This window comes from Arvicola amphibius, chromosome 15 (assembly GCF_903992535.2).
Source record: "Arvicola amphibius chromosome 15, mArvAmp1.2, whole genome shotgun sequence".
Taxonomy (NCBI): Eukaryota; Metazoa; Chordata; class Mammalia; order Rodentia; family Cricetidae; genus Arvicola; species Arvicola amphibius.
In genome coordinates this window covers 31,088,673-31,100,729 of record NC_052061.1, presented here as the reverse complement: position 1 = coordinate 31,100,729, position 12,057 = coordinate 31,088,673, and the positions used below count along the sequence as shown (strand labels likewise).

Genomic DNA, 12,057 nt, shown 5'->3' with positions numbered 1-12,057 from the left:
GGACACAGCTGTGCCTGGCCCTGTGTCAGGCAGCCACTGTGGAGGGGCATCACCTTTCCTGTCCTCCTACCTTCAACTACACTGGAGGTGGATGTGCCCTGAAATTGGGAACAAGAGGTGCAAAAGAGTAAACCTTCCTCCTCTTTTTTTTCTCCCTGCCCATCCCTTCTTCCCTTTCTTCTTCCTCTCTCTCCTTCTCTCTTTCTTTTTATAGCACTGTGGACTGATCCTAGGCCTTGTGTATGCTTGGTAAGTGCTATGTCTAAGCTATACCTCCAGCCCTCTTTTCACTCTGATTTCTTATTTATTCTCTGGAAATTTCACACACGCATACAGTGTACTTTGATCTCATCCGTCTCCTCCGATTACCCCCCTCCAACTTCCCCAGGACCCACCAATCCATCTCACTCCCAACATCAAGTCGTTATTATTAATGGTCCACCAAGTCCAGTTAATGTTGACAGCGTGAGGCTGGCCATGGAACCACACGCTGACTCATAAGCAGCCAGCTAATGCGAGTCTCCCCAACAAAAGTGACTCCCTCTCTTACCAGCCAGCCACTGCCTATAGTGCCCCAGAGAGGGCCGGCACCTGGGGCCCCTTTCTCCTCCTTTGGCTTTCTATCTTGAGACAGTCTCACTGGGTTACCAGGCTGCCTTTGAGTTTGCAGTCCAGGCAGATCTTGAACTCACTCTTCCGCTTCAGCCTCCAGAGTTGCTGGGACTCCATGCCTATATCACCAAGCCTGGCAAGTTCCCCTTCTAACCTTCCAGAATTCAAAGTCAGAGGCCCAAGGCCCAGAGGTACCCTGTGACCAGAAGTGTCTTTTTAGTCTAATGAAAATGACAAGAGCTAGGGTGACCTGCCCTCAGCCTCTGCCAGCCCTGCTCTCAGCCAGGCTCTTCCTCCACAAGGTGCCCCTCAGCTGTCCCTCACTTGCACTTTTGCTGCACAGGTCCCTATCCTGTGTCCTCAGTCCTTTACTCCTCGGTCCTTTCACTGACTGCGCAGCTGCCTCCCTGGGGTCGCAATGCTCGCTGAGACTCTGAACCCCAGTGTGAGCAGCCACAGGCATTCCCTGCAAGAGAAGGAAGTACTTCTGGTGTAAATTTAAGGGGACACTCATTTTCAGGTTTTGGAAAATACAAAGTTTAGACCTAGATTTTATGCCACCTCAAATGTTCCTTCCAGGGCTGGTGAGTATGGACAGCTAATGCAATCAGTTCCTCTAAGGATTCTGTCCCACCCCTCTGGGCACATTCTCTGGGGGCATTCTCTGATCTCTTCTTTCTCACCTGTCCCCTGCTGCTTGCTGTTTCCGTGCTACTGGCCACCACTTCCTCCTCACTCCGTGGGAATCTGTCTCATTTGCACACCTGGCCCTGCCCATGGCTCCTCAGTAGTCGGGGCCCTCCCCCCCCCAAACCCTTGCCCTGTGGTCAACCCTACAGCCACATTGGGCTCTCACCTGGGAACGCCACACCTGCTCTCTCCTCTACCTCACACATGCTGCTCTTCCTTTCTGCCTTGGAATACTGGCTAGAAATACATTTCTTCTTCCAAGAGGGAGTCTCTCCTTCCTTCTACTCCATCAGCTACTGCCCAGTACCGGTCCCTCCTTGACTCACTACCGCCAGCTCCTCACAGCCTAGAACAGTACTGGACAGAGCAGAGGCACTCAGGTGGAGTTTGTTCCATGAATAAATGACTTTATTTGTTATTACATGAATGGATTGTTATGTAGGTGGCTTTGGTGGCTGGGTAGGAGGAACAAAGGGAGACAGTATATAAGCTATAGCCAGGGCCTGCCCGTGGCAGCATGTGGCTGGAGGAGGCCACATCACCTCCAGCATCTGGTTGCTATTTTAATGGCCTGGCAGTGAGGTGCATGTATGGCAGAGGCCTGCAAAAGAGGTAATGCAGAGTGGGCAGCTCTGTCCACCTCTAGTTATTGCTTGAGTCTTTATGGTAGAGACAGCTGCCTACCCCAGGGAGCTGTGTCTTGGCCATCACAGTGTGAGCTCCAGTCTGGGCCAGCAGGAAAGACAAGAGGACGTTCCTAGGGGCCTCCTTGGGGTCTCGGGGGAACAGAGGCAGCCCAGGCTTGGACCCTGCTCAGTTCCTGTTCTTCTAGCCCCCCAGGGCAGCAGAAGGGTACATCCAACTCCAGAGTCCCATCAAGAACCCTCCAATGTGGCTAAGGAGCAAGCCAGCTGAAGGAGGGCCCACAGCACCCTCAGGGAGCGAGCCTCAGATGGTTTGGTGTCCGCTGACATGGAAGCCCTTGGGAAGATGGTGCTCCAGTGGCTGGCTGGGCAGGTGGGAAGCTCAGGCCTGGAAGGATGCTCTGACCACTCGGCCCTTCAGTGGCTGTGGTGGCCGGAAGTTGTTTACCATGTGTATTCTGTCATCGTCCTCTGAGGTGAAAAGCAAGCTCCGAAATTTCTCCATCTTAAGACAAAAAGGATGGTCATGGCAGGGATGGGTGCTGTTTTTCTCTATAACCCCAGCTGCTGCTCAGGGAACTCTGCCCTCCTGCTTGGCTTCACTCTCTCTACCCTTAGTTATGTTTCCTAATGGGTCCCTGAACAAGGAACTAGAAGGCTAGTTCCAGTCATGTCTAGTGGAAGCATTTGGACAATTGGAACTCTTCTGACTGCAGCACACTAAGAGTGATACCAGGACCAGGTTTCTTCCTTTCTTGCCACAGTTGGGTCCTCAGCACTAGCAACCAAACTTACATCAATCAAAAAGCCTTCGGTTTGGTGGTCAAAGATGAGAGTCCCATGGGAGGGCCTAGACCATATCTAGCTGGTTGGGAATTACCCTACCATGGCTGAGATCTGAATGCTCCTACTCCTGGGACTCTGGGAGGACTCACCTGCCTCTCGGAGATTCTGATGGGCTCCCGGAGCACAATCCAAGTGACACTCTCGCTGAGTGGGGGTGTGGTCAGGGAGCCGGGATAGGTCCAGTAATGCCGGCTGGTGGGCAGGAGGCACTTGGGGTTGAAGTAGTTGAACTGGGCCTTGGTATCCTGGGCAGGATGGGAACACAGGAATTAGAACAAAGCTCCTACCAAGATCAGCCCAGCAGCTTCCTTGCTTATTGCTGTCTGCAAGATTTGGGGCCTCTCCTTGATATGATGATGCAAATTATGGGCAAATATCCGTGACCCCAAGTGCCACCTCCCAGCCAGGACCAGGCCCTCTCGTTTTCTTACATGTAAAAGCTGTGGCTTTGGGGGCTCCCTAGTCGTCATTTGGATGCCCTCACTGGGGCCAGGTAGCAGGCCACTATCTATACGATCAGTACTTTATACATACCCTACCAAGTTGTATGTTAGGCACCCAGGGATGACGAAGAAGACCCTCATCCTGGGTCTCAGCCAGAGGCGCTGGCAGAATGCAAAAGTGAAGTGGGCCACTCCATGAGCCAGTCTCCCCCATGCTGTCTCCCCAGCTGGCTGCTCTAGAAAGGAACCCCTGGTCTCACCTTAAACCGAACCATGTAGAGTGCATCTGTCAGGCGGTTCATGCTGGGGTGCTCATCTCCTGTCTGTCAGGGAGAAGACAGTGTGAGCCTCCAATCCCTTCATTCTAAAACTAAGGGCACATGCAACTCCCACACTCTTCTTCGCCCCGAGGGTCCACCACCCACCTCCAGGAAGACACCGACCACAGCCAGGCCATCAGGGGCTGCAGCCGCCTCTCCAAAAGTGCTGTACTTCTTGGCATTCCAGTGGACCAGATGTAGCTGGAGAGGCAAAAAGAAGCTAATCAAGGCCAGGGCTGAGTGCCTCCAGAAGCAGCGAGGGGCATGAAATCTGTCTCCCCATGCTCCCTCTGGAAGAGGCGGGGCTGCAAGCCTCCTTATCTTGGGATCCTAGGGAGCCCCTGGGGAACAACAGGGATCATCCATTCCACTCTAGGTCCTTCCTAAAATGCCAGGATATGTTTAGGAGTGTGGGCAGCATGCAGATGGGGAGAAGGTCTCTCCCAAAGGTCCTGGGTGCATTTCCACAGGTTCTCCAGAGCCCTTTCCCCGGGGTATCCTTGAGCCCCACCCTGTCCCATACACCTTCCTTCCCCAGGCAGCAGAGGGATGCAGCAAAGAAGACCTCACCTCGCTGGGGAAGGACTTGCCGTCCACGGTGTGCTCTGAGCCCACATCATGTTTCTTGCCCCAGTGGAAGTGGAGCTGCTTGAGACGATAGGGCCCTTCCAAGGGTCCGCCAGTCACCACTGTGGGTAGAAGAAGGATGTGGTAATCCATATGGGAAGTCACTCAACTAGGTGGCTGGCAGTGCGTGCGTGTGTGTGTGTGTGTGTGTGTGTGTGTGTGTATGTGTGTGTGTGTATGAGAGAAGGGGGGAGTTGGGGATCAAATGCAGGGCTTTATGCATGTTAGACAAGCACTTTATTAATGAACTACATTTCCAGCCAAGGGCTCCATACTTTATCAATTTTGACCACGTTGGGGATATAACCCAAAGCCTCAAATATGCTAAGCAAGCACTCTACCACTGAGCTATCTCTCACCCTTTTTGGAGTTTTTTTTTTATTTTGAGGTAGGAACTTGCTAAGTTTCTAGGCTCAGTTCTAACTTATTATCCCCCTGACTCTGCCTCCAGAGTAGCTAAGACTACAGGCCTATACTACTAAACCTGGTTAGGGGCTATAGTTTCCATATGGAAAACCTGCTGGATAGGATGTGGGTCTGTCCTACCAGTCCCTACAGTCTGACCCAAAGTCTGGGTCAAGGCAGAAGGTGTGATAGCCTTCTGGGTAGAGGGCTTTGCACTGGTTCCTCCTCCCAACTCCTGCCAGGTTTCCTGTAGACTGAGCTCCTGCCTCTCAGACTCTTTGTTCCTTTTAACAGTGGGCCTTAGTCCAGACCCAAGACTGAGTTGGAACAATTATTTTGTCTGTTATCTTAGTAGCTCAGGAGGGACAGGATTTATTTGGGGGCCAATTTTGTCTTACTTTTACTATTTATTTTGGAGACAAGGTCTCACTATGTAGATTAGGCTGGCCTTGAACTTTCAGAGATCAACTTGCCTCTGCCTCCAAGTACTGGGATTAAAGGAGTGTTTAAGTGATTAAGGAGTCATGCTTGTTTGGACCTATTTTATCAAGGAGGAAAATAGGACAAAACGAGGCGCTGAGTGCAAGCCCACAGCTTCTGTGTCCCAAAATCCTAGCCACTAACCAGGCTGCATTGCTTCCCTACAAACTGTACCCTTGCCAGAACATGGTATTGCCTTGGAACAGGAGGCCAGCTCCTGGGAGTCCCTACCCTCCCAGACAGTCTCAGGTTCGCCCAGGACCAGCCCCTGTACAAATGGCCTTTTTAAAGGTCCCCAGCCATGCTGGGGTGTCTTTCTCACCTTAGTAGCTGGTGATCTAGGGCTATGCATCAGGTCTCTTGAGACTGATAGAATTTCTAGCTGAAAGGGATCTGTTGGTGGAGAGGCCCCCAGCTAGGCCTGAATGTGAGCTCCTAGATCAAGTGACATCTGAGCTCGGAGTTCTACCAGGCCCCTTTATGATGGGTGATCAGGACAAAATCCAGAGGCCCGTCTCTGCTGCCCTGCCTTATGTTAGAAACAAGTTATCTAGGGCCGTAGTACAGGTTGTCAGAGTCAGGGCTTGGTAGTGGCTCTGCACAGATTCCTGGGCTGTTCTGTGTCTGAGAGGCTTCTGGGTCCATCTGTAGTGTTTCTCTCCTAGAACCCTACAGGATGGTGGCATGGTACCCGGGGGTATCCCCCTTCTCTCTTTCTCTGGTTCACTGTAAACTCTCTGTGTGTTTTGGTGCTCTGTGGATTTTAGCCCATTTGACCTCCGGAGTAACCTACAGCGGGTGGTGGCAGAGTCCCATCTGTCTTCCTCTTTCCACTGACTCTCTGGCTCCTCTGGCCTGGCAGGGAAGTAGAGCCCCAGTGAGGCCTCTCACGCAAGACTTCAGACCAGTTATACAAAAGCTCACTGAAGACTTGCCTCAGGCTTCTACCTAGGGATTTACCTTTGACACCTGGATTCTGGTCCTAAGGCAAAGAGGCCTGTTTGCGTTGAACCACTGAAGGCTGTTCAAAGGGACAACCATGAAAACTGCTCTTCCATGTCATTCATGGTCAATTAGGGTCCCATGTTGCCTTCCCAAGGCTCTGGATAAAAGACTTTGCTTAGAATCCAAAACAAGGTGACATACCGTCTGTCTTTTCTAAGGTTCTGCTAGGCTTCCTTCTGCAGGAAGGACTACGGCTGCGCCTCTTTTCCTTTCATTACCCTCCCAAGGGACTCAGAGCTAAGCAACAAATGTCATTCTCCTTAGGAAAGGCGGGGCTTTTCTTTTCTCTTAATTTTCTGTTTGACAGATAAATTCTCTTGAGTGCTTTCGTTGAGAAGAGAGGAGTGAAAAACAAGAAAGCTATTTCCTTACATAAAGAAACCCTCACAGGTCCTCTTCTTACCCCCACTCTCTCCCTCACAGACCCTGTGATGAGAACAAGAACAAGCATATTCCCAAGGCCTCTGCCAGGGAAATTATCTTGGAAACCTGGACTCTGGTCCTAAAGCAAAGAGGCCTGGGAAGGCACGGCCACAGTTTCCTGCAGGGTCTCACTCTGGTCCATGATGGTGAGGACCTGGAAGGTCATGGATGAATTGAAGAGACCTATGAAGTTGGAGCAGGCATGTTCAGGTCTACAAACTGCTCCTTCACAAACTGTCCTGTGTCTGAGCTCTCTGTGAAGGCTTTGTCTAGGGTCAGTATAAATGGTGCTTTGCCTTCTACTCCTGGGGGTCTCCTAGGCTTTCTCCCCTCTGCAGCAAGGACAGAGGCTTACTGAGCATTTGATAACCTACCTGATGAGGGGAGGGTGTTTTAGGCTGGGTCACTAGCCCAGGTTGGCCTTGAACTCACTATGTAGCCAAGGATAACCTTGAACTTTTATCCTCCTGCCCCAGTTCCAGAGTTGTGGCATTACAGTTGTGTACCTCTGAACCTGGGTTTTATGAGATGCAGGGGCTCAAACCTAGGGCCTTGTGCATTCTAAATAAGCATTGTACCAATTGAGCTGTATCTCCAGGGCCTTGTGCATGCTGGGTAAGTGCTCAACCACTGAGCCTCAGCTATGGCATTGGGTTCTTGGGAAGGCTAAATAATAAGAATTTGCCTAAATTCATCCATCCATTCATTTATTCTTTCTTATGTTTGTTTATTTGAGATGCGGTTTCCCTGTATAGCCCTGGCTGTCCTAAAACTTGCTCTGTAATAGACCAAGCTGACCTCAAACTCAGAGATCTGCCTGCCTCTGTCTCCCAAGGGCTGGGATTAAAGGCGTATGCCACTACTGCCCGTGTGAGGTTGCCTGAGTTCTTGCAATGTAGCCTGGCACAAAGAACACCTCAATCTCCTCCTCTTCCTTTGGGCCTGGTCTGATCTCAGGGAAGACGGCTTGGCCCTAGGCCACAAACAGGTCAGTGAGAGGCTAGGAATGAAAACAAACATGATTTGAAGCTCTGAGAGGAAGGGAAGGAAGGGAGTTAGCATTTCTTGAGCATCTGTTTTATGCAGCACTACATAACCGTCCCATCAGTTTTTTCGACTGCCCCCTCTATGACCCTAGAGAACACTATCGGTCCATTTTATGCAATGAGAGACTGAGACTGAGCTCTGGGCTTCACCGCAATTGGTGAGAAGTAGAGTTTCACTTCCCTACCACAGCAAGCTGCCCCTCCTAAGATTGCCCCACCCATGGTGAGGGCATGAGGGGATTAGTGCCAGATTTTGGTTGGGGCCACTTACCAGTTCTGTCATCACTGTCATTGAAGTCCACCTGGACAGAGTGGCCATTGTTGGTGATGCTGAGGGACATGCAGGCCTCATAGAAAAGCTCCAGTGGCTGCAGGCTGGGTGAATACACAGCCTGGCTGGACACGATATTGATGGGTGACTGGCGATCTCCCTGGGCAATGGGATACAGCTTGTGCCAGTTTGAGGGGCCTATAGGTAGGAAGGGAAGGGTCAAGGACTCAGATCAGCCAAGCTGTGAGCCAAAGGATGCTCGGGTGTGTGTGTGTGGGGGGGTACAGATCCTGAATTCTAATCCCACCTCTGCCACTTCTTGATTTCATTACTTTGTCTAGGAAACAGCCCCCCAAACCCTCCCCTTCCTTTACCTAGCACTGATAGGAGCCCAGAGAAGCACTGTAGGGCAGGGAATGTTACATAGCCATAGACTCAGAGGTGATTTTAGATAGTAAATCCACCCAGCCCCCAGAAAACACTCAGAGAGACCCTTGGGCATCCAAAGCCACTCTACTATACCTGACCCCAGCAGGAAGTTAGCCTCTTCCTTGTACCTTGAGGGACTTAGTGCAAATTTGGCTTTTGGAATAAAAAAACTCAAATCAACCTGACTTTCAGTAGGTGACATGCTTTCTCCCCACAGCCACAACTTTATGAGGTAGAAACCAGCATGATGTCCATGCCATAGATGAGAAACTGAGGACCAGTCATGCACGCTCATACATGCGCACATGCACTGGTATAAACACATAGTATGTGTATGGACTGCCTCTTCCTGTCTTCCCCATATATGTGCTGACAAGTCCATATAGATCCTCCTATGTACATACATGTAGGCATAAAATATGCAGTGACCTGAGCTCACCAGATCAAGAAGGTCCAAGCTTTTCGGGCCCGTCAGTCTTGCTGATTACATCTGACACACACATATGCCCCCTCATACATGAACACCTCCTATTGGAATCCCAATGAAAGGGCCACGGCAGAACACATACCCATGCACACATACACCCAAGAGTGCATGCACATACACACACACCTGCATGCACACCCACGGGCACCCACCACCTGCCTCCCAGAGGCTCCATCTGCAGTGGGGAGGCTCAACTTCTCCCCGGGGGAACATCCTGAGATGCAGCCTATTTTTAGAGCTACTGCCGGCTGGTGCTTCTCCCCCTTTTTGGCTTCTTAAGTTTTCCCCGAGAAAACAGCAGCAGGTGCCGACAGAGCTGTGTCCCCAATGGATGACTCAGAATGGTGGCCCAGCCTTACTGGGTTATTTTTGAAGTCCTGTGAGCGCTGCCGCATTTGGGCACCTCTGTCCTCTGTCCTTCCCTCCCCGAAGGTGGATCGCTCAGGTCTGACTGGGTGAGGGGTAGGTATCCGAAGACAACAAGCTGTTCATGTTGTTCAAGGCACAGAGCTAGAGGACAGCGCTAGCAGGAAGGTTAGGGACAGGGCACTGGGACTACGGGGGCGGTGGGGGTGGGGGAGGGCACTTAAAAGCAGATCCAGTGCATGCAGGGGGAAGACCGTCTTTCATCAACCTGGTATTTCTCTGCCTCTCTCTCCATCTCTGTCTGCCTCTTTCACTTTTTTTTAACCCTGAATGTCTCTGTTCAGTTTAGCATGTCCAAATCTGAGGTTCCCCTGCCAAAACATGATTCTTTGTTTTGGTGGGGGGAATCCCTGACAGGACAGAAACCGCAGCATCTACGGGATTCCCTCTGGTCAGCTTCCTAACCTATAGAATAGTCCAGTATGTTCGCTCTCCCACACACAAAGTGACTATCCCTAGAAAAAGTGGGGCCAGAGGAATAGTAGTACCCCTCCAGCACTTGCTCCCCTCTTTACTTGCCCTGCCTGGGTTCCCCTCCAGACAGTCACGATCTTGAGTGATCAACCTTCTTCTCTGGGAAATGGAGAAGCCTTTGCTTGGCCCACACCCTATCTCTTCTTGGCAAGAAACTCGCCCAAAGGGAGCTGACCTGCCCTATACCCACACTCAAGCTGTCTGGCTTCCTCCATCGTCCTTCCGCATACCAAAGAAACTGAGGCAGAATGGAGGAGCGGTCCTAGCCAGACCTGGCATCCATGGCCCCACTCACATAGGACGCGCTTAAACACTCTACCGGGTGTAGACACCGAGACATTCCTGTGTCCCCAGGTGCCCTTCCTCTTTCCTCGCATACCAGCCTGCACCGCTGCTCGGTCACTCCAGCGGAAACTCTCTCGCGGGGACACGGAGCCCAGTTCCGGAGAGGTTCCCGCATACCCGCTGTGCGCGCTCCCCGCAATGACACCCGCTCATGGCGCTGCGACGTGGCAACCCCCCTCCCACCGCCGTCGCCCTGAGCCACCTGCAAGCGCTGCGCACGCCGGGGGAGAGAGAGTGCGGGGCCGGGTGGGAGCCAGCGCTGCAGTCCCGCGCCGCGCGGAGGCGGCAACAAGACGCGCTCAGCTACCAAGTGGTTCCTTGGCGGGCCCGGGGCGCAGCACGGACTTTGCTCCCGGATCAGAGGAAGCAAGGCAAGGGTCTGATTTTGGGGACTGCACGAGAGAGAGGTCCGGGTGGGTTCTGGAGCTCGGGGCTTGAGGGTTCCGAAAACCTGGTCGGAAGCGCGGGTCGCAGCGAACCCAGCTGGGAGAGAACCGGGGGTCTGCGCCTACCGTCGTCCTGGCCGTAGCCCCAACAGTGGTGGCCGGTCATGCCGCTGCTGTCCCCGCGGCGGTGCACCTGCCGGATCCGCTCCGTCCGCTTGCTCCGTCTGCGGCTCCGGCCCCGCTTGCTGCGGTGGCAGCCTCTTAAAGTGGCGGCAGGCGGGAGGAGCGGTTCCCCAGGGACCCGCCCCCCACCCCCCAACAGAGCAAGAGAGGCTGGTCCTGCCCTGCCCCCACCCGCACGCTGGTCGGTGAAGTCCCAAGTCGAGGTAGGAGGTCAAGAAGAGATAAGACTATTCTTCCTTCTTATCAGCTGAGTCCCCACCACCCTCTTTCCTTTCTGCCAGCCCGTGCATGAACTCTGGGAAAGGAGATACTATCTATACTGAGGACTACAGGAGTTCACTTCGCATCCTCCACCCCAGGCTTGTCTCTGGGCAGTCAGTGCCATCATTGAGGACCTGGGTTTTGGGTTCCCAAGTCCCCTGGGATGGAAAGAAAATGTTGCACTGGCCCGCAAGTGTCCCTAACCGAAGCCTGACCTGTTTTCCAGATGCTATGGTGGGGGCTGGGTCAAGCTTTAGGTCCTTACTGTGATACAGACACCTCTACAAGCCACGGTGCTTACACTGATGCTATGTAACAGTGTAGAAGACTGAGGTCGGAAAGATGGGATGACTCACCCAAGGTCATCTAGCTAAAGTACCGGGAATCTATTCCGTTTGTCTCATTTCAGATGCTCTAAGGACAAGGAGATTCTCTGGATATAAAGAGCAGGGCACCTGGGTATAGATGTGAGGGCTAGGCATACGATTGTCAATCTTCGAACCCTTGACCCAAGTGCAATTAGAGCCCCGGAGTGCAATTAGGAAAGAGGGGCATCAACCAGTGGGCTGGGAGGAAGCTAGACCCACTGAAGACATTATGGTGGAATCACGCTTGAAGTCTTGCCTCCTAGTCTCCCTCTGACTCTCTGTAGCCTCCCTGCTTCAGGGACTTTCTGCTTACCTTTCTAAAGCCCGCTGTTTGTGCCTCCTCTCTTTGCCTCTCCGTGGCCATCAAGGCACCTCCTGGGCATTTAGGCTGTCCCCTTTGTTGACACAGTGAAAACCTGCCTCAGCCCAACATTTTCCCATCCACCAGCCTGGTCCTTGCTGTAGCCTCCTCCTGGCATGTCTTCTCTCTTCCGCCCACTGGCTCCAGTAGGTACCATCTGATTCATCTTAGCATGTGGCCTTGTGCCAAAGATAGGGCTTGTTTCTGGCTCGGCCTCAGCAGGCAGTTTGGGGAAGATAAACAGATGGGTGGATGGAAGGACAGACATAGTTTTACCCAGGGCCCTAGGCCCACGAGGAACCATTTGTAGAATCTCTCTGCTGGTGAGACGTTGACCGGGGAATACTGTTCCAGCTTCTGCTCTTGGCTGACCCTGGGAAGTATATCACCTATTATCTCCTCATGTACCTGGCTTCCCTACATGTCTGACACTGTCTCAATCTCTTCTTCCAGTTCCCTAGATAAAGATGTTTCATGAAGGGATAGCTAGCTAGTCAGCTGGACCGACTTCAGTGATTTGCTAGT

At 52.4% G+C, this 12,057-nt stretch overlaps 1 protein-coding gene across 1 annotated transcript; it reads right to left on the bottom strand.

Annotated features, from left to right (window-relative positions):
* Nucleotides 1-1,892: 1,892 nt before the first annotated feature.
* On the bottom strand, nucleotides 1,893-10,568 carry Ca7 (carbonic anhydrase 7). The gene is made up of 7 exons (XM_038313071.1): nucleotides 10,486-10,568; nucleotides 7,813-8,010; nucleotides 4,126-4,244; nucleotides 3,661-3,756; nucleotides 3,496-3,558; nucleotides 2,882-3,037; nucleotides 1,893-2,451 (listed from the first exon to the last, which is right to left on the bottom strand). The coding sequence occupies exons 1-7, from the start codon at nucleotides 10,523-10,525 to the stop codon at nucleotides 2,329-2,331; spliced, it is 795 nt and encodes a 264-aa protein (XP_038168999.1). The 5' UTR covers nucleotides 10,526-10,568; the 3' UTR covers nucleotides 1,893-2,328.
* Nucleotides 10,569-12,057: the final 1,489 nt, after the last annotated feature.

Coding starts and splice junctions, on each gene's coding strand:
- Ca7 (XM_038313071.1), bottom strand. CDS start 10,525: ATGACCGGCCACCACTGTTGGGGCTACGGCCAGGACGACG. Junction 4,245..7,812: donor TGACAGTGATGACAGAACTG/GTAAGTGGCCCC, acceptor TTCTACCCACAG/TGGTGACTGGCGGACCCTTG. Junction 3,757..4,125: donor GCAAGTCCTTCCCCAGCGAG/GTGAGGTCTTCT, acceptor TTGCCTCTCCAG/CTACATCTGGTCCACTGGAA.